Source organism: Pelobates fuscus, chromosome 2, assembly GCF_036172605.1.
Source record: "Pelobates fuscus isolate aPelFus1 chromosome 2, aPelFus1.pri, whole genome shotgun sequence".
Taxonomy (NCBI): domain Eukaryota; kingdom Metazoa; phylum Chordata; class Amphibia; order Anura; family Pelobatidae; genus Pelobates; species Pelobates fuscus.
In genome coordinates this window covers 22240597-22263822 of record NC_086318.1, presented here as the reverse complement: position 1 = coordinate 22263822, position 23226 = coordinate 22240597, and the positions used below count along the sequence as shown (strand labels likewise).

Here is a 23226-nt window from a genome sequence, read left to right as displayed (position 1 = left end):
GTCGGATGCTCCTAGTGCTTCCCGAGGGCTCCAAGCACTCCACCAGACACCATAACCACTGCATACCCCACGAACCGCCGCAGCTTGGTTGGGGTCTCGCCGTCTCCACCCACTCTGGACCCAAGACCAGGGTCCAGCTTCCTCTTAACAGAGCTTTAGTGATTATACCCTGGGGAGTATAGTGATTAAAGCAATCCCCAGAGTCTAGTTCTCCAATCCCTCAAACATGAGCCGAAACTTCATGAAGGTACAAGATGATCTGTTTAATGAGCACAAAGGCATTTCTTTTATACACATTATCAGGCCAGAGGCACACCCCCTGGACCTGGTGGTAAACTGGGACAAAAGAGACACAAACCAATGGGAACAATAATTTACATAGTAACACTCCCACATACACAGTAAAATCCCTCCCCTCTATCCTGGAGATAATTGGCTAAAGTGACTGTACTAAACTCAATTATCTCCAGGTACAGAAAATATTCCTAAATTAAAACTGTAACAGAAACACATTAAAATACATAATTTAAGTTTCACAGAACTGAACCCCCACATATCCCCAGATAGCTTGGATCTAAACGCCCAATATATCCTAACAGCGCTCAGATCCCACGAACATAGTCAAATGGGATGGGATTCAAGTATCTATGGAGGTCTCTTTTGACGGACCGCAGCATGACTTTCCTGCACAAAACAGTTCCACAGAATTTGGCTGTGCGGCCTATTTCCCATGTTAAAGTCAGTTCAAATAGACGAACGGCAATCGTTCGTGCAAATGTCAATGTTAAAGTGGCGTTCGAATTGTCAAACACCATCCGACTCCCAACAAAGCGTCGGAGTTCAGAGAAGGTAAAGTTCAGCAGTGTTCGTGCCTTTGCGTGTCCAAATTGAGTTCCATGAACTCGACGACCAAACACCGCTGAATGCGTTCGACTAAACAAGATGACCGCCGCCACGTGTTCGACTATATGAACGGCGACCACCCAGTCGTTCGTCAATTAGCTGCGGTTAACCGCAGCTCCTGGGAGGTAAATGAGGGACACACTCCACTTGTGTGTGGTTCGGCTGTTCTGTAGTTTGTTCGTATAAACGAACACCATAGGGACAATCCATTCGGCTGTCCCACAGACTGAACTGGGGGAAAAAGACACAAACAAAAGCCCTTTCTCCAGTCTGTATCCCAGTCTAATACATGGGCCATGGTCCTGGGGCAAGAGGCTGGCAACCAAGCCCCTCCAAAAACTTGTGGCAAACTCACAGGAAAAGGGGAGTTTGTCACAGGGTTCATAAGTGAATTTGAAAGAGAATCCCTAGAACCAACAGGAGGACCTGTGATATGTCCTCCCATTCTCCTCAACTATGAGCATTGCATGAGGTCTTAAAATATGATTATGTTCCACAAGATACAGACCCGTGGACCTAGTTTGGATTAGTGGCTAGAATATTTTATTCTATAATTTCATACATTTCATATAACAGTGGGCGAGAGGAGTAAAGTTGGTATCAGAAAGACTAACATCCTTTTCCTTGGTTGAGTACCCAGGGCATTTATTTTAGAGCGCATATACTAACCCCTGTCATATATATAGACACAATGTTGTACCTGGTATTACATACTTTTTGCAGAACCGTTTATTATTTCTATTTTTCTTTGTATTTTATTAAACTATTAATAAACTTTATTGAGAAAAAAATTATAGAATAAAATCTGATAATGGGATTTATCCACAGAGAGGCAGCCTCAGACTGTGTCCACTAGCATGGGATTGTCCAATACACTGGCATTTAAAACGCCTCAACAATATTTAATGTCTGGGAATGCAAAGTTCTTTTATATGAATTGGTTCCTTCCCAACCTTAATCCATTTCTACGTGGAGAGCTTCCCGCTACAACCATAGTGCCTCGGATGTCAAGTCCTCATTGCACTTTCAAAAGCCAAATGTGAGCTTAAGGTAGCCCTCCAATAAAGGGCGGCTTGCATCAAAGTAGTTGTAGTTCTGCTTTATCTGGTGACAAAAGATTTGGCTGCCCCTGCTTTACTGATTAAAGAAGCAACCCCCTATCTGTTGTGTTTTAGGTCATAGGGAGAATGCAGAGGAACTTATAACTTCTAATAACCTTTTAGCAAAAATATCTCACTATGGATTCACTCAGGGTTATTCATTAACCTGAGAATCGCTGGGAATGCAGCTTCAAAGTCAATTTAATATATTTTACCATATATTTAATTTGACGGCAAAGATGGGAACATATCTGATTTGAAGAATGTTTCAAATTTGACAATTTCCTGGTAAATTTCTGATAATTCACCACTTAGTGAATAACCCTTATTGTGAGTAAATACAATCCCTGTAACGGAGTTATAAAATAACTGGAGAATGTTTGGCTTAACGTTATTAAATCTCTCGGCCAATCCCCACAATTACCGGCTGAGTGAATTAACAAAGCGATTAATTACACAATGTAATACCTGTCAGTATTGGCCCTCTGGGTAATGACATCCTGCAAATCACATCATCCTCACCTGAATGCACTTGATCTCATCTTAGTGATTGGCAGATCTTTTGTGTATGTTGTCAGTTTATGTTTTATTTTAGAACTGTTGCAGGATAATGGAAGGTTTGGTCCTAAGTGAATGCAATATGTAAGCATTTCCAATCAGTACAATAATGTAATAATCAGAAATATTGTCATTTTTTTCCCCTTCGGTTTTGGTTTTTTCCAGATCTACTTTGTTTTTCATGCTGAGAGGTTACATTGTTGTTTACCCAAGGTAACAAAGCCCGTATACTGAAATTTCATCCTGTCCACTACAAAGGGCAGATAAGGAGCAGTGAGCCTTTTTGCAGAGCCCATTCTACTCCTAATTACTCATTGAGTCCAATGTCTCTGATCCTTGCCCCTGCTGGATTTGGGGTTAATGTGTGGATTTAGGAACTCTTTCATTCAGAATTGGCTTTATCCCATCTACTTTCAAGTGAGCTAATAATTGGCAGAATGTCAACCCTTTGAAAACAGACATGGAACAAATTCAACGTGTAGCAGCAGAGGGCTTTAAAGTCTGGTGGCGATAAGGTCAGACTTTTGGCAGAGTATCTGATGCATTTTCAAAGCAAAAAAAGGTTAAATTGTACATTTAAAACAGGATTGCTATTTTTGCTCTAATATTAGCAGATTTATTTGATTGTTTGTGACTTAAACAAATAAAAGATAATACGAGTGGGGATCTGGTGATATATTTGAATTCATTATTTTTGAGTATTGAGAACAGTTTTATTGTGGTATGTTACCCCACAGTTCTCAGTCACGCATTTGGAGCACAACTTCACTAAAACACAGAGGGATAGTAAATGCAATACTTGATTTTGGCCATCGTGTGCATGTCCGTTGTAAACAATTTAAAGTGAACATGGTGTAATATTAATAATCTGTAAACGCTTTCCTATTGGTATATAAATTGTGGGTTTTTTTCCATTTACCTTCTATGGAGGTTCATTGATTTTTCGGAGTACTTACCTCCTGAATGGATCCAGAGCCTCCATTAGCTCGCCTTTGTAGGGCAAGAACCTTCCATTATGTATTGACTCAGTTTAAGGATCCTCGGACGGTTTCCCCACACCTGGTACAGGGCAGCTTTTAGCACAGTGTAAGATGGAATCTGCTGAGGCTTTAAATCTGGACAGCTGAAGCTGGTAGGACAGGTATATTTTAGCAAGGTAGATACCCGGACGCTCTAGAACTTTAAACGGACATGATGCTTTGCCAGCATTTAGAATGCCAAGCATCATGAAAGCTACCACTCCACAACATCTGGGGATCTGCTCAGCTCTCCATTAAAGGGACACTATAGCCCCCAGACTACTCGGTCTCATTCAAGTAGTCTGGGTGCATTGTCCCTATTTTCTTAGCCCTGCAGCCGAATATGTTGAAATTTCAGAGAAACATTGCAGGGTTAAGACTGCCTCTAGTGGCTGTCTCCAATATATATTATAAGCAGAATATAACATTACTATAACGCACATGCATTAATATACACGGTATAACTGAAAGGACTGTGGGGGCAGGGGGAGGGAGGAGTATTGAGAAAACTGGTCTTGGTGCAGCAAGCAGGGTAAATCCAGCCTCGATTACAGAAAGCCAATGTGGCAGCATTCATTTCAGACTGTAACGAAGCAATACGGCTTCTGGGTAGACCAATTAGAAGACAATTACAGAAATCAATGCGAAAAATTACAAAGGAATAAACAAGCTCCTTAGTAACATCTTGTGTAAGAAAGGGGCGGACGTGGGCAATGTTTTCAAGCTGGGATCGGTGGGATGTGGCAACACACTGGACGTGAGGACAGAGTTGAAGGGAGAGCGATAGAGGTGGAATCAGTATTAGGAGGAGGAAAGACAAGGAGCTCAGTTTTAGAGAGATTGAGTTTCAGAAAGCGGGAGGACATCCAGTCAGAGATGGAAGAAAGGCAAGCAGTGACACGTTGCAGGACGGCAGGGGAGAGGTCCAGGAAGGAGAGATATATTTGGGTGTCACCAGCGTACAGGTGGTAGTGGAATTCAAAGGAATCAATAAGTTTGACAAGAGAGGCAGTATAGAGAGAGAACAGAAGGGGACCAAGGACAGAGAGTTGGGGCTCTGTATTATTGTTTGTGTGTTAAGCGTGGAAATATGGCTGCAATGTTAGGGTGAGATGGAAGTATTGTGGAAACATATACAATATACATGGGACTTTATATATACACATTATATTTTAAAGATTATCTGGGGGAATCTATGTTACATATTTAAAAATATTATTACTTTACAACACTTTTTTCTGAAACTTCATTATTTGGTAAGCAACTTTTTTCAAACGTTTTTCTATTCAAACAAATATCTGTTTTTGTTTTCATTAAATAATATTCTATCTATGCGTTCTGGAATAAAAAATACACTTCAACATTACTATCCAGGTCACCCAAAATACTTGAATTGTGGAAGTGTGTTAACTGAGCCAAAGAGATTAAAGACATCTATAAGGTTAGAGTGGATTGTAGATTCTAGTGCTACAATGTCAACAAAGCTAAGACCATGAATGCAATGAGTTGTGTTTGGTGAAGGAGAGGAAACATTCTAAAACAGATTTCTGAGCTGGAGGTTAGAGAATGGAAATGGAAGAATGAAGAAGTCTAAAAGAAGAAACTAAAGACAGTTAGCATGCTAATGTTTAATTCAGTCCATTGTCGAACTCAAAAAGAAATGAATAGTTAAGGAATGATCAAAGTAACAAAAGGATCGTTTGTGTAGCTGTTAAACTCGCTGAGTATAATATGAGAGTTGGGGAAGATGAGCACATCAATATTTAACTCAAACTCTGACAGCAAGGTAAAGGTGGCTTGTGGGATGTCTGTATAGAACTACGATATGTAGTGTCACATGGTGGAATTATTGTATAGAATGGATCTCATGCGAACTAATGGAAAATGATGGAATGAATAGATGTTGAAGGTGGCTGAACTTAAAAACTAATTGATTACCCCAAAATTTCTGCTTGATGGGGGAGCTGCAATGGAGAAGGACAGATCTCAACGTAAGACTGCAAAGTCTACACAACGTGGATCTTCAAGTCTCGCAATACATATGTTTACAGTGTCAGAGCCATTAGCTCTAACCATCCATAATAGACGTGCCCACATTGATCATTTACAATGCAAATGTTGGTTTCACCATCTGACCTGCCTTGATGAAAATTACAGCTTTGAGTTATTGTCCTAGCAAATCTTAGCACTTAATCATTTCTTCGTTTAACCAACAGGATTGTGTTTCCCACTAGACAGGGCCAATAAGATTAATAACATGCTGCTCTGGTCAGAAGAGCAGAAAGACAAATATAACTTGACCTCAGAGAAGAATTGTTTGCCTTTTTGGTATGTGGGGAAACAGATGTATTTTCTGCTGCACTTCAGTCAAACTCATTAAATGTGACATTTTCCAGGTGGGATTAGTGTTTGGGTCGTGTTTCACACTGGGCCCCAGGCGACTTTACCTGTCTGATACAAAAGACAACTTCTCAGCAATTAAAACTATGTTAGAGAGTAAAAGCTGGGTAATTTTCCCAGAACACCAGAGAGATCCAGGTTACTGATAATTGCTCACCTTTTAACACGCACATAGAAATAATAACCAATAAAATACATATTATTATTATTATTATTAGCGCCATCATATTCCGTAGCGCTTTACAATACTAAAGGAGGGGGAAATGTAACAATAAACGAGACAATTACAAAATGTTACAGGAACGATAGGATGAAGAGGACCCTGCTCAATTGAGCTTACAGTCTATGGGAGGTGGGCGTAAAACACAATAGGACAAGAGGTAGCAATCAAACAAGGTGGGAGTGGAGCAGGGCAAGAGACAGGGATGTGAGATACAGGTTACTCTGGGAGGCCATAAGCTTTCCTGAAGAGATGGGTTTTGATGGACTGCTAATGCTTGTATATGAGGTGCCGTGGTTGCATATTATCTTTTTCTTTTTTTTGAGAAACTAGCCCCTTTATTCATTAAACAGTGATAGTCAATTGAAAATGTACACTAAAATAGAGTTGGGATATTTTTTGTAAATCAGCAAATTTTTCAAATTCTTTATTTAAGGACAATTGTCAATGGCTAATAGCATGTATTCCAGTTAAAAATATAAAATACCTGACACACCACGCAAGTGTCAAATGTACAGAAACACCGTGCATCAAAGGTAGACTTTGCGGAGGTAGCATTAACCTTTAACAGAATGAGTGACTAAAAGGCACCATAAACTATCGAAAAACGGCAAAGCACTTAATCACAAGAACACAGGGCAGTAATGAATGATAGAATAAATCAAAGATAAGTGACTTGGAAATAAATGGATAGAAAAAGAAAGAAGAAGAGAGGATAATAATAAAATGTAAAAGAGAGGGGAGAGGAGACGGTGAAGAATAAGAAAGGAAATAAGGTAGAATGGATACAAGTAAACAGTATGTAGTGACAGATCAGGGTGCACACGTAATCCAACCCTTGTCAAATGCTGAAAACGTACGGTGTCCACCTGCATGTTATCCTTAAAGGAACACTATAGGGTCAGGAACACAAATATATATCTGTTAAAAACACCATTTAGGTGGCTTGTCCCCCATTCGCCCCCAGAGAAGGGGTTAAAACTCACCTTATTTCCAGCCAGCGCTGGCCCAGTTCCTGATCTGCCTCCTTGGTGACATCATCGGAATTTACTATTTTTAGCCTATCCTGGATGCAGAGCATTGGATTGGCTGAAATCATCGAGGAGGTGGGGTCAAACGCTGTTTGGCCAATCAGCAGCTCCTCATAGAGATGCTTTGCATCAATGTATCTTTATGAGGAAAATTCAGCGTCTCCAAGCAGAGCGTGCTTCAATATGATGTCAGCATGATTCGACCATGATTTGGAGACAATGTCAGAGTGAACGACATTGTGCGAAATGAGGAAGGTATCTATTTGAAAAGACTAATGGGGAAGGGAAAAAAATATGAGTAATCCCTAACAGAGGGGTGCTGAGCTCTCCAAATGTCCTGACAAAAAAAAGCTAAGTGTTTATCTCTGCCACCCAAATCAGCCGAGCAAGGGCCTTTAGATTTGTCAGAGATGAGCCTTCAACAGGGGGCAGAGCACAGCAGTAAGGTCCCCATCTAAAATAAATGAACCATCAGCAAATCGGTCCAGAGTCTCTAATACCCAAAAATCCCTGTCCAGGCAAATCAGTACTTTTACCTAAATCTAGCAATTTGATTTCAAGTGAATTCGACTGAGTATATGTCGGTGCACATTCTAAAGTATAAAGGTGGATTATGTTCCGATTGTTACTTTTCTTCCAAGTTTATATAACAAATTTTAATACCCAAATATGCCCTCTTTCTGACATTCTTTTTGATACACATGGTAAAGCAATATATTTCATTTTATGCAACTAATAAAACTAACATCACAAAAAACACGTTCAGACATCATCTGTAGAATTTTCCTCTCATGTCAACTATAATTAAATTGCATATATACTTACCACAAACATGCATGAAGATGGCACGATACCACGATGATGGCATTAATCTCGGAGTAAAATATTTTTTCTGGCATCAACATCATGTATTGGTTATGTGAGATTGTTTGCTGTAGGATTATATGTTTTTACAAAGCGGGCGTTCCCACTACATGTTTTCCAAAATAATGGAATTTCAAGCTGGGATGAAAAGTCTGATCATTTATCTCTTGACACTTCTGTAGTAATTGTGAATTAGTCACAGGGACTGTTCCTATCTCACACTGAGCTGTTTTACCATCTCTAATCTGGATTTTTCATGTTCTGGATGGTATAATAGGATTAAACACTTTATTTTTTTTAGATCATATTAAGTAACGATTCAAATCCCCAAACCAGAACCGATTTCTGATCCTATTTATAGATTAGGTCATGAGTCAGCAACCTATGTGCCATGCACGGTACTCAAGGCATCCAGTGGGACCGCAGATATCTGCTAATTTAAACTGAGCCGTGGTTGCAGGTGGTGATGGACAAATCACAATTTGCGCATTGCGGCACTTAGAGGAAGTGTTCTCAGTTCACTTCCTCCCAGCACTTGTAAATGAGAATCCACACTGGAGTAGAGCAGCCCACAGCAGCTATCTCAGTTTCTGCAATTGACCTGTACCTGGCCAGCCCGGTCCCCACTGGAGCCCAGGGAAGGAACCCACAATGCTAGATATAGATAGAGCTGCAGAATTAAGCCTCCCCTCATAAAAAAACAGCCCACACACAGTTCCCACAAACACAACACAATCCCACAAACAGACTCTCACATGCAATACCACAAGCAACCGCACACACCAAACACACAATGTGACATATCATCCACACAATTCCACACACACTCAAAATTCATAGATATCACACACAATACCACAAAACATATACACTATAACAGCCCACATACACACAAAAACAACGCTGAAATGCAACTGCAGCACCCATAAATAACACAAGCAGGAAATGGTAATACACGCCTCAATTTGAAAAAATAGGACTCGCACACCAAGAGACTTCAGGAACGCGTTTTGTCGCAGTGCTACTAAAAGGTTGATTTCCCCTGGATTAGGCAGTTTAACTGAGAATGAGAATGGCAAAGTCTTTTATTACATAAAATTTAGGAATAAGGGGGCTGAATTGAAAAGGAGGAAGCGCACATGGAGGAACACGTGGGGAATAGGAAAGGAGAAAGCTGAAATGGAGGAATGCGTGGGGAATATAAAAGGCGGAAACTGAAATGGAGGAATGCGTGGGGAATATAAAAGGAGAAAGCTGAAATAGAGGAATGCGTGGGGAATATAAAAGGAGGAACCTAAAATGGAGGAATGCGTGGGGAATATAAAAAGAGGAACCTAAAATGGAGGAATGCGTGGGGAATATAAAAGGAGAAAGCTGAAATAGAGGAATGCGTGGGGAATATAAAAGGAGGAACCTAAAATGGAGGAATGCGTGGGGAATATAAAAAGAGGAACCTAAAATGGAGGAATGCGTGGGGAATATAAAAGGAGAAATCTGAAATGAATAGAAAATGGAAAAAAATTTCTGAAACCATAAAACTATTTTATGTTATTTTATTAAAAAAGTCCAACCTCTCTCTAAATTGAAATGTACATCTACTGACAATCTGAATCATATTTTACACTCATTGTTAAAGTGCTAACACAATGCATTTATTTTACAAAACAAAGGAGGAACTATTGTAAACTGAACAGACAGTAATATACTACAGAACAGAGCAGAAAAAAAATAAAATTAAATAATAATAATAAAAAAAATAATAAAAAATACCAGCAAACACTATTTGAGAATTGTTGGACAGGCACCAATTTCACAATAATGCAATTACTATTGACCTTTTTAATTTCACAAAAATCAATCAGTTAATTTGCCCTGGCAATGTAAATGTGGTAGAATTTAAAGAGGCAGTAATGCTTATATTAAAACGAGCACTTGAAAGACATTAACACTTAGCTGTCCTTCCTTTAGTTAGTGCTAAAAGCAGTTGACTGGGCACATCACGGGTAGTGCTAAAATGGTTTAACTCAAAAATGGTTTAACTATGCGTAGATAACTCAAAGAATCATAACCACTACCGTGAGATGAAGTGTTAATAGTGCCTAGAGTGTCCATTTAAAAACAAAGCATTGCTAACCCTTTAACCCCTTAAGGACACATGACATGTGTGACATGTCATGATTCCCTTTTATTCTAGAAGTTTGGTCCTTAAGGGGTTAAATGCGTTCAGTGTAAGAAAATACAGCATTATACTGCACAGGGCACATTTGTTCTTCTTTGCGACAGAACTTCGAAAATACAGAGAGATAATGGATTATCAGTAGTAAAACAGTTTTAAATACAGTGGTTCCCTTTCCAATATAGTTCAAATCAATCACATTTTATTTTCCTTTTTATCCACGTATATGGGGATAGGCATTTGCTATATTACCTTACAGTACCAAATGTAAACAACATATCTTGAGAGAGGCATTTGTGTAACATAAAACAGGGCTACAATATAACCTGGTCATGTATTTACATATAATATACAATGAGACCACACAACCTATGGCACTGTGTCGCTAATCCTTATTGCTGGGGAATATGTTGAAATGTTATAAATAAAAATAATTTTAATATTAGCAAGGGGAGGCAGAAATAGTAATTCATGACTAGGAAGTGTAAGAATGTCTTTACCACACCGTATTCATTTAAGCAGCTTTAATCACAGTGACACTCTATGCACCATAACCTCTTCTGTCTTTAAATTGTTTAATTTAATTTAAAAAAACCTAATTAACAAAACAAAAACTAGGCTACTCCTACGTGACAAAAAAAGACCATTTTTATTTTCAAAATGCTCAAAATAAGGCAGGCAAACCCAAACACTGTATGCACCATAACCACTAAAAAGAACTGAAGTGATTACAACGCTCCTTTGATACAGTAGTAATACTGAATACACTGACAACAGGAGGCAAAATATAACAGTACCTCCTTATGTAATAAATATGTTTTGGGCACAGCATTCCTATTGTAGAATGACAGGCTGGCAAAGCATTTTGGGAATTGTAGTGGTTCAATATCTAATGGTTACACTTTGGACACCTCTGCTAGCCTTAGTATGATCAATTTGTTAAAAAGAGGTAACTTCTACCCCTAGATAAACCAAAAATGAGACAGGAGATGGTACGCGGTGCACAGCCATGCTCGTAACGAGTGTTACCAAAAGGAGGGCCTAAGAGCAGGCACAAACCTACTGATGGCGGGTGGTTAATATGGCCTGCATATACGAAATATAAACACCCCATGTATCTATCCCGCCCGACTGCACTATAAGCCAACTGACACCACTACAAATACTGTACCTGAGGTATACTTCCTGACATGAAGATGTAACATAACCAACTATGTATCATAAATCGATTGTTCAGTTGCATCACTCAAGACCTGTACGCTCTAACCTTTGTGCACTGATAAGTGATGTCTACTATATGTCATAAATCTACCTGTGCTCAAACACAAAGTAACTTAAAAAATAAGAGCAGAGCTGGGCCTTCATATAGGGTTAGCACAATAGCCACATTGTCCCGGCTAGAGGGTGGTGGGCGCTTTAGTTTGCTTCCTCTTGCTGGAGATTGGAGGGGGGGCCCACTGCTCTGTTGCCTGATTGAACTCCTCGTTTTAGGACCCACAACTAAAATCTATTACTAAGGCTAAAATTCTATTTATCGGATGGTTGATCACCTACCAATGTGTTATTATTTCATTATTAATTATTAAACAGCCAAATTAATGAGTTGTAGCGTTAAGCCAGCAGACCTCGATCGTTAAGGGGCAGTATACTCTCCTGGTTATGTCTTTACTGACTTGTCGTATGCAACAGTCCAAAACCTGGCCCAGACAATAAATGTTGGTGTCAGGGTACCAAGTTATCTTTATTTTCCAAATGCAATAATATAAATTGTCGCAGAGATTTTTTTCAAAATGGGATAAGTCCCAGATAGCTGAAATTTGAGAACTTATAGGTGTGATTTATAGATACAGAGTTGGGGGGTGAGACACCTTTTAAAGGGTTACTCTAAGCACCATGACCACTTCAGTGGCGTGAAGTGGTTATGGTGCCTGGAGTCTGTATGTGCAGTGTTTTGCTATAAATTGCTGCACAAACATAGATTAACTCCTGCTGCTGCCGGAGGGGTTTTACTCCAGCACTGGCATTGTCACCAGAGTGTCAGCCGTCAGCCCTGAACTAGTGTTCCAAATTTTTATGAACAGAATTGCAACCATTGGCTGAGCGCAGTCAGCTGATGCTTTCATCCAATGAATGGCCGGAAAGATTGGCACCCAGCTCTAAAGGAACCAGTCACATGTCACAGCCAGCCTTTAATGGACACTACATGAACCCAAACCACTTTGTTTCAATAAGGTGGTCTGCATACCATGTCCCGGTCATTTTAACCCTGCAATGTAAAACAATCTGCAAGCACAGATTGTGCAGGACACTATATCTTTATAATAGCTCCATATATATTATTTATAATACACATTGGTATTTCTAACGTTACAGTGTTCCTGCAAAGGAGATCAGGCACCCGTCAGGACCAAGTAAGTTTGCCCTCTTACCAGAAAATGGGGCCATGGTGCCCCTCGCATCATAACCATTACAGTGGGCTGTGGCCATTATGATGCTTGGAGAAACCCTACCATGCAATGTTTTATAAAAAAGGCAAACGCTGTATCAAACCCATTGGTGTATCTGCATTATTGGTGGACCTTTGGTATATTGCACTCTGATCAGCCATACCTGTCATGGTGATTCTACCATCACATATTGTGATCTTATAGTGTCCAGTGTTTAAACTATAAGTGGTGTCTGGTTTTAATATTTTGACAATGTTATTTATGGGATTATTTTAAGGTTCTGTCTTTACAGTTATATTCAAGTGGTCCCTGATGACATCTCTGTCACAGTCTGAGTACACACCCAGAACTGCACAAGCAGAAAATCACTCAATGACACGGAGAATGCTGATCAGTGAGCCTTGCAGTACTGTGTCGGCATATAAGAAAGGAGGAAACTTCTTATGTCAATCAGAGAACACGTACAGTGCCTTTAATGGGGTCCTTCACACCAGTCAACACTCCAATAGTTGTGCTTTGTTCTCGAGCTATAGAAGAGGTCCTCTGACATATTATAGTGCATTGATTAGAGTGGCTCACATTTACATTAATAAAGATTTTCCTAAAATGTACCAAACTTGTCTCATGCCAGATAGGTGTTTCCGGGACATGAAACAACCAGATATTGATGGAAGGTCTCAACAACTAACCTGTGGTCATAGTCAGTGAATGACAAGAGCTTCTTTATATACACATATATATATACAAAATATTTACATTTGTTCACAAAATAACTGCATGAAATGTAACACAGTGGGTAACATAACTTGTAATTACTCTTCATTGTCTCCTTGGGTGATCGTACAAGCGGCCAGAGACCATGAGTGACCAGTGCCAGTGACCACAAGTTAAACAATGTGGTCAATTTCTTCATCGGGGCATTTGTCAAGTAGACATGCATCTTCCTCCCGTTTATCCCTTAAACTAGTTGGATGGAATCCAGTGTCAAGGAGAAAACAAACCAATCACAAAATTAAAAAAAAATCTTTCATGATTTTTACCTGTACTGTGCACTAGGCAGTCTTCAGGTTTACATAAATAATTTTTTACAAAATATTAAAAAATAAAAAAAATCCCAGAACTTTTTTCCTTATTAAGCACTGATTTGAGTTGAGAGCTGAACCTCAATAACAGCGTTGGACCAAATCAAGAGAGCAGCATGATACAAGTTTCCATTTATCATTCTCTCATTGGTCCACAGACACACTTGAGTCAAATGGCTATCCCGTGTCCAGTGTATATCCAGCACACACACACAACACTCCAACAGGTCTGATACTTGTGAAGTGCATCAAAAAATATGTTCTACATTCGTGTTAATTCCATTACGCACTAGCTCCATCTTCTTCTATGACCCGATTCATACTAGTACCATGTGTAATATGACCTAGAGGATTGGTGAGGTCTCTAATGCTGCTCTGACGGGACTGCTCATTGAGTCTGTGGGTACTACTGTGCCGGGAGTGGTCAGTGAGACGGGACATACTGCCGTGCGGAATCCGTTCCTCTATTCCTCTGTAGCTGCACGGGGTGTACCTGAGGACACAGTAACCATTGGTCAGTTTCACCAACATGAAGGATAAAACCATAAACAGCTTTTCATGTAGGCATATGAGGATATTATTAAAGTAAGATTAAAGGCAACATCCACGTTGCTATGTATTTGACCTGCAATGAAGAGGTTTTTATATATGCACACAGTATCCATTTTTATCCTGTGCAGATTAGTACAGGTAAATCCAATATACTCAGCACCACTCCAACTATATTTACAGACTCCCAGGTTTGGTGCCCTCATCCCCCCACTTAAAGGGACATTCTATGCACAATAACAAATTAATCTCACTGGAATGGATATAGCTCCTGGAGTCCCCTAGCCTCCATTCAGTGTTAAATCCTTTTTGAATGGTGAATGAGTGATTATGGACACCCCAGCCCAGTCCCTCTGTGCTGTTTGGGCTATTATGAACAGTGATGGCCAGCAGAGATAGGCTGACAGCGCAAGTTGAGTGCTCTCAGCCTATCACAGCCACCCATTTCCACCCATTTCTGCTATGAGTTGGAATGTATAAGTTTAACTGCAATCTCCGCTATAACCTTCCCCCTGGTTAGCTATTTTGGGGATCTGAAAATGGAATATGCCATTAATGCATCCTGTGCCACCATGCTTTATTTGCCTACCTTCCATCACGTGAGCGATGCAGACTGCCGTGATAACTGCTCACTTTGCTGTGGACACTCCCTGCTTTGCTCCTTTGGTCATCCACCATTGCCAGCTGAGTGGAAGATGCGTGAGTGGAAGTTCCCTGAGTAGAAGTTCCCCGTGACTTCCGGACGATGGGGGTATTTGGATCCCGAAGGAGTGACTGAGCAAAATCTGGTTCTTGGAGCACTTGGCGGCTTTCATTTACAGCTCTAAGGAGAAAGAGAGAACGCTCAGTAAATTTAATAGTGACTGCACCAATATGGAGCGTCTAGGAGGAACGCAGTGTAAATAACAATATAAATTCCAACTCTTCTACTGACTACTGAGTGTCCATTATTTGCCTGGCGTATCATCTGTTAGGAGTGGTCATGTAATATAGACCCCTATTTATTTTTTTTGGATAAGCTTTTAAAATATAAATAAATATAATTACATTTATAGTTTTTGATATACCGGTATATTTATTTTATTTCATTTTTTAAAAATGTATCCTAAAATATTGAATCGTTTGAGAAGCATTTCCAAAAATATTCACACTTCAGCCCTGTTCCTTATTATGATCACGACAATAACTTAATACATCACACATCTAGCTAGGCCTGATGTCCAAAACAATCACACAGGCTATGTCAATGAAAGTAATGTAGGCTGCTTTCAATTATTACAGCCCCCTGTTTTAATATAAATATATATATATATATATATATATATATAGGAAACATGGGGGGATGGTTGCACTCACCTAAACATGCTTAAATGGGGTGCTGCTGGGGGCCATAATATACAAATTGTGTATTGTTTATTATATATATATATATATATTTATTTGGGAGTCTAGCCAACTCATTACATAGTTACATAGTTGAAAAGAGACTTGCGTCCATCAAGTTCAGCCTTCCTCACATTTGTTTTTTGCTGTTAATCCAAAAGAAGGCAAAAAAAAACCAGTTTGAAGCACAATTTTGCAACAAGCTAGGAAAAAAATTCCTTCTTGACCCCAGAATGGCAGTCACATTTATCCTTGGATCAAGCAGTTATTACCGTACATTGAAAGATTATATCCTTAAATATTCTGTTTTTGCAAGTATGCATCTAGTAGCTGTTTGAACATCTGTATGGACTCTGATAAAACCACTTCTTCAGGCAGATAATTCAACATCCTGATTGTTCTTACAGTGAAAAAATATTTCCTTTGCCTTAGACAAAATCTTCTTTCTTCCAGTCTAAACGCATGGCCTCGTGTCCTATGTAAAGTCCGGTTTGTGAATAGATTTCCACACAATGGTTTGTATTGGCCCCGAATATATTTGTATAATGATATCATATCCCCTCTCAGGCGACGTTTTTCTAAACTAAATAGGTTTAAATTTCTTAACCTTTCTTCATAGCTGATATGTTCTATTCCTTTTATTAATTTTGTAGCCCACCTCTGCACTTTTTCTAGTGCCATAATATCCTTCTTTAGAACATGTGCCCAAAAGTGCACAGCATATTGAATATGTGGTCTCCTTGGTTCTGCACCCCTCCCTGTCACTGGTGTCTCAACTCAGGGCCCTATTAAGCCTTGCACTGCAGACAACCCCAGATGGATTTTTTCCCCAACGTATCCCAGGAAACAGACATTAGGCTGGTAGTGTAGGACTTGCCAAAGATGGGGTACATTGACGTTGTGGCAGGCTTATGCAATGTATGATCATATAATGTAACTAAACCCCTATTATTTTTTTGCCTGGATTAGGTGTTTTAAAAAAACAAAAAAAAAAAAATAAAAAAAAAACTAAAATTTGTCAGCACCACAGTTACTGTTTAGGGGATAATAGAGTGTGCTTTTTTTTTTTTTTTTTATTGTATAGATGTGCTCCCAGCAGTGCCCTATTTGCGCATATTCAGGTGAGTGCAGCCAGCCCCCTGTTTTGTCATGCAATGATTACACCGTGACAAACTAACGATGCTCCTCAACCAATAATCATGCCAAGACTTACACTTTTTTCTTGCGACCATGGAAGAAACTGGCCCATTCAAAGCAGGTCTTCTTACTCCCAACCCAAAACACAGAAGGTATGCCAACCACCAGGGTCATGAGGTATTTCATGAGGAAGAGAATAAGGTCAGGTCGACTTGTTTGGGACACCTGCAAACAGAAAAAAATACATATTTATGAACGATATTTGAATTGTGTCTGAATAGTCAATAGTTTCTCTAACATTTGCATGGCTGTGTTAAAGGATTAGAAGGCATTGCTTAATTGGATGAAAGTACTGCACTTCCACGTCTCACATGATACGTGAGCTGACAATTTCCAAACACAGCCCAGCTTACAAGCTTCTGTCCAAACAAGATTACAAAGTGTTTCAAAGTGCATTTTTCAAAACGTTCTCTGAGGTTCTGATGACAGGTGATTACGACATTTCTAAGAAGGGGAATGTTATTGTTGAATCGCAATTGTACGGTAAAGAAAGCAAAGGGTGATTTTAAAAGCGTTGGCAAAAAATCTAGACAGGGTGTCTCCCAGGGATATTTTTTTGTGCCATTCCTTTTGGAAGAGAACCAACTCCGGCAGCGCTACAGGTTGGAAAATGTTTCAATGTTTCAATTAAACAAGTAAGAAAATATATAGTGCAGCTGTTAAAAAAAAAAAAAAAAAAAATGGTGTTAAAAAAAAAAAAAAAAAGCAAAATTAAATAAAATGTTAATAAAGTAATGTATCGTTATCAATGATGGGAACAAGAAATTCCTTTGCAATTGTCAAACATAAAAAGAGATAAAATGTCATTAGGGGGAGAATAATACTGAATGTGTGACCTATAAGGACTCCTGTACCATCCAGGGCTATTTAGTTGAAGGCTGCTTTGAGATGCTAGATGATCTTTTTAGAGTGGGCGGACAGACCGACCATATAACAGCACCTTGTGAAAATTCACAGCCTCAACTGAGCAACACAAACAATGTCCTAAAAAAAAGCCGGCTATTATGGAAACACTTACTGTCCTGATACTAAAATTCTCCCAAGAAAGGACCACTAATACATATAAAAAGAAAGGACATGCTGAAATACATCAATCTCACCGGCAGTATGTAAAATCAGTGTGTTGTTCCTGTAAATTACTGAATATATCACGATATGTCTAAAACAAAACAAAAAACAAACAAACCAATACATTCCAATACTAGATAACTGATAAATGTAAGCTGGAATGGCATAGAACGGAGGTGCCAAGAGGCACTGTCTACACAGAGAATACAAAAAAAAACTGTACGCTACACATCTTATAGGAATCTGGCTGGTGATGTGTATAGACTGTGGGTGAGGGAGGGGGGCATATCCTCAATGTGACAATGAAAGGGTTAATTCCCTTAGACCCCCTGCTATATAACCCTGGGGGGGATTTGTTTTTACCATGTCTCCCCCCAACAGCTGCTCCCGTACTGTGCTTGTGCAGATGGTTTGGGATATAACTGCGACTGGCGACAAATCCTTTATGGGATTCAGGAGAGAAATTCCCCATCTATCAAAACAGCCTCCATGTTTCTCTCATTCTCAGAGCTCCACTGGGAGCAGTACGGCCTCCACGTTTCTCTCATTCTCAGAGCTCCACTGGGAGCAGTACGGCCTCCATGTTTCTCTCATTCTCAGAGCTCCATTGGGAGCAGCACGGCCTCCATGTTTCTCTCATTCTCAGAGCTCCACTGGGAGCAGCACGGCCTCCATGTTTCTCTCATTCCAAGAGCTCCACTGGGAGCAGTACGGCCTCCATGTTTCTATCATTCTCAGAGCTCCACTGGGAGCAGTACGGCCTCCATGTTTCTCTCATTCTCAAAGCTCCACTGGGAGCAGTACGGCCTCCATGTTTCTCTCATTCCCAGAGCTCCACTGGGAGCAGCACGGCCTCCATGTTTCTCTCATTCTCAAAGCTCCACTGGGAGCAGCACGGCCTCCACGTTTCTCTCATTCCCAGAGCTCCACTTGGAGCAGTACGGCCTCCATGTTTCTCTCATTCTCAGAGCTCCACTTGGAGCAGTACGGCCTCCATGTTTCTCTCATTCCCAGAGCTCCACTGGGAGCAGTACGGCCTCCATGTTTCGCTCATTCTCAGAGCTCCACTGGGAGCAGCACGGCCTCCATGTTTCTCTCATTCTCAGAGCTCCACTGGGAGCAGCACGGCCTCCATGTTTCTCTCATTCTCAGAGCTCCACTGGGAGCAGCACGGCCTCCATGTTTCTCTCATTCCCAGAGCTCCACTGGGAGCAGTACGGCCTCCATGTTTCTCTCATTCCCAGAGCTCCACTGGGAGCAGCACGGCCTCCATGTTTCTCTCATTCCCAGAGCTCCACTGGGAGCAGCACGGCCTCCATGTTTCTCTCATTCTCAGAGCTCCACTGGGAGCAGCACGGCCTCCATGCTTCTCTCATTCCCAGAGCTCCACTGGGAGCAGTACGGCCTCCATGTTTCTCTCATTCCCAGAGCTCCACTGGGAGCAGTACGGCCTCCATGTTTCTCTCATTCTCAGAGCTCCACTGGGAGCAGCACGGCCTCCATGTTTCTCTCATTCTCAGAGCTCCACTGGGAGCAGTACGGCCTCCATGTTTCTCTCATTCTCAGAGCTCCACTGGGAGCAGCACGGCCTCCATGTTTCTCTCATTCTCAGAGCTCCACTGGGAGCAGCACGGCCTCCATGTTTCTCTCGTTCTCAGAGCTCCACTGGGAGCAGCACGGCCTCCATGTTTCTCTCATTCTCAGAGCTCCACTGGGAGCAGCACGGCCTCCATGTTTCTCTCATTCTCAGAGCTCCACTGGGAGCAGTACGGTCTCCATGTTTCTCTCATTCCCAGAGCTCCACTGGGAGCAGTACGGCCTCCATATTTCTCTCATTCTCAGAGCTCCACTGGGAGCAGTACGGTCTCCATGTTTCTCTCATTCTCAGAGCTCCACTGGGAGCAGCAGGGCCTCCATGTTTCTCTCATTCTCAGAGCTCCACTGGGAGCAGCACGGCCTCCATGTTTCTCTCATTCTCAGAGCTCCACTGGGAGCAGCACGGCCTCCATGTTTCTCTCATTCTCAAAGCTCCACTGGGAGCAGTACGGTCTCCATGTTTCTCTCATTCCCAGAGCTCCACTGGGAGCAGTACGGCCTCCATGTTTCTCTCGTTCTCAGAGCTCCACTGGGAGCAGTACGGTCTCCATGTTTCTCTCATTCCCAGAGCTCCACTGGGAGCAGCACGGCCTCCATGTTTCTCTCATTCTCAGAGCTCCACTTGGAGCAGCACGGCCTCCATGTTTCTCTCGTTCTCAGAGCTCCACTTGGAGCAGCACGGCCTCCATGTTTCTCTCGTTCTCAGAGCTCCACTGGGAGCAGCACGGCCTCCATGTTTCTCTCATTCTCAGAGCTCCACTGGGAGCAGCACGGCCTCCATGTTTCTCTCGTTCTCAGAGCTCCACTGGGAGCAGTACGGCCTCCATGTTTCTCTCATTCCCAGAGCTCCACTGGGAGCAGTACGGCCTCCATGTTTCTCTCATTCCCAGAGCTCCACTGGGAGCAGTACGGCCTCCATGTTTCTCTCATTCCCAGAGCTCCACTGGGAGCAGTACGGCTTCCATGTTTCTCTCATTCCCAGAGCTCCACTTGGAGCAGTACGGCCTCCATGTTTCTCTCGTTCTCAGAGCTCCACTGGGAGCAGTACGGCCTCCATGTTTCTCTCATTCCCAGAGCTCCACTGGGAGCAGTACGGCCTCCATGTTTCTCTCATTCCCAGAGCTCCACTTGGAGCAGTACGGCCTCCATGTTTCTCTCATTCTCAAAGCTCCACTTGGAGCAGTACGGCCTCCATGTTTCTCTCATTCCCAGAGCTCCACTGGGAGCAGTACGGCCTCCATGTTTCTCTCATTCCCAGAGCTCCACTGGGAGCAGTACGGCCTCCATGTTTCTCTCATTCCCAGAGCTCCACTGGGAGCAGTACGGCCTCCATGTTTCTCTCGTTCTCAGAGCTCCACTGGGAGCAGCACGGCCTCCATGTTTCTCTCATTCTCAGAGCTCCACTGGGAGCAGCACGGCCTCCATGTTTCTCTCGTTCTCAGAGCTCCACTGGGAGCAGTACGGCCTCCATGTTTCTCTCATTCCCAGAGCTCCACTGGGAGCAGTACGGCCTCCATGTTTCTCTCATTCCCAGAGCTCCACTGGGAGCAGTACGGCCTCCATGTTTCTCTCATTCCCAGAGCTCCACTGGGAGCAGTACGGCTTCCATGTTTCTCTCATTCCCAGAGCTCCACTTGGAGCAGTACGGCCTCCATGTTTCTCTCGTTCTCAGAGCTCCACTGGGAGCAGTACGGCCTCCATGTTTCTCTCATTCCCAGAGCTCCATTGGGAGCAGCACGGCCTCCATGTTTCTCTCATTCCCAGAGCTCCACTTGGAGCAGCACGGCCTCCATGTTTCTCTCATTCTCAGAGCTCCACTTGGAGCAGTACGGCCTCCATGTTTCTCTCATTCCCAGAGCTCCACTGGGAGCAGTACGGCCTCCATGTTTCTCTCATTCCCAGAGCTCCACTGGGAGCAGTACGGCCTCCATGTTTCTCTCATTCCCAGAGCTCCACTGGGAGCAGTACGGCCTCCATGTTTCTCTCATTCCCAGAGCTCCACTGGGAGCAGTACGGCCTCCATGTTTCTCTCATTCCCAGAGCTCCACTGGGAGCAGCACGGCCTCCATGTTTCTCTCATTCTCAGAGCTCCACTTGGAGCAGTACGGCCTCCATGTTTCTCTCATTCTCAGAGCTCCACTTGGAGCAGTACGGCCTCCATGTTTCTCTCATTCCCAGAGCTCCACTGGGAGCAGTACGGCCTCCATGGTTCTCTCATTCTCAGAGCTCCACTGGGAGCAGCACGGCCTCCATGTTTCTCTCATTCTCAGAGCTCCACTGGGAGCAGCACGGCCTCCATGTTTCTCTCATTCTCAGAGCTCCATTGGGAGCAGCACGGCCTCCATGTTTCTCTCATTCTCAGAGCTCCATTGGGAGCAGCACGGCCTCCATGGTTCTCTCATTCTCAGAGCTCCACTGGGAGCAGCACGGCCTCCATGTTTCTCTCATTCTCAGAGCTCCATTGGGAGCAGCACGGCCTCCACGTTTCTTTCATTCTCAGAGCTCCATGTTTCTCAATCTATCCATCCATATATCTGAGTGAGTATTTATTACAGAGTCTGATAGATCTCAGATCTATCAGGTTCTGTGCCAACAGAATCCGCAGCGCTGTACAATGGGTGGACTGACAGACATGTAGTTAAACCAGACTACATGGATGTATAGGAGCAGAGGGGGCTGAGGGCCCTGCCCATTGAGATGACATGCTAGAAAACTAAGGTTGCTAGAATCCACCCATCTGTCAAAGTCACTCTCCGTTTTGCCACTAGATGGCAATGCAGCAGCACCCCTTTCAATAGGCCAATGCCGAATAAGGCAAATTGAGCTTTTTAATTAAAAATTTCACACGCCAAAAGCCAGCTGTATAAACAAACAATAAAATCATTAATGAAAGTACGTTTTTCCTTACTGGAACCGTTGTGCAAGCCTGGTGTATATTAATTACTGTGCTCTTGATACATTTACCTAATGATACTGTAAAGTAGAACAATTCGTAACCTATGCCAAGAAACAACTTATAAAAACAATGAAATGTGAAGGATGCGTGCGAACAGAGGCAACGTTAGATCTCCAAATCCCAGCCTTTCTTTTATATAAGTTTGTGGCGAGCATTTACTGAATGACCTAATACAAGCTTTGCCAGCTCCATTGGGGGAGTGTGGGGCGGAGGACCTGTTCCCAAAAACAGCCACCCTTTCCATGCTCTGTTCCACCTCTTCCATTTTGATACCCTGTCAGGTTTTAAGCTATATTTGAAGCTGTAAATGTCCTAAAAGCATTATTTTGGAGTGCCACTATAGTAACATTGGGGTAATTAATGGGGGACATAAAATACGAGCGGTTTTAAATTAACATTCACATAGAAATGCTGCCTGAACACCAACAGCTCGGCTGTATGTGATACCAGGAAATCAAAAAGGCAAACCGGAGATAGGGATATAAAATGATTCCCAATCATCCAAATCATGTCCTTCGAGGGTTGGATTCTAAATGGAACCCTGGAACATGGCAAGCTGTTTCGCTAAGGTGACAAGTCAAAGAAATTGGTGGAGTTAGTGTCTACATGTCATTTCTCTCTCAAATACTAAATAATGTGCTGGGAATGTTCAGAAACACACTGAAATCTCTCTGACT

At 42.0% G+C, this 23226-nt stretch overlaps 1 protein-coding gene across 1 annotated transcript in view; it reads right to left on the bottom strand.

Moving 5' to 3' along the window:
• Positions 1-13930: 13930 nt before the first annotated feature.
• FZD3 (frizzled class receptor 3) overlaps positions 13931-23226 on the bottom strand; it is an 81772-nt gene continuing 72476 nt past the window's right edge. Inside the window, exons 5-7 of the mRNA XM_063442002.1 lie at positions 16946-17094; positions 14939-15172; positions 13931-14293 (exon numbers count right to left, since the gene is read on the bottom strand). Of these exons, the coding sequence (XP_063298072.1) occupies positions 14083-14293; positions 14939-15172; positions 16946-17094 (594 nt within the window). The 3' untranslated portion in view covers positions 13931-14082. The remainder of the gene's footprint in view (positions 14294-14938; positions 15173-16945; positions 17095-23226) is intronic.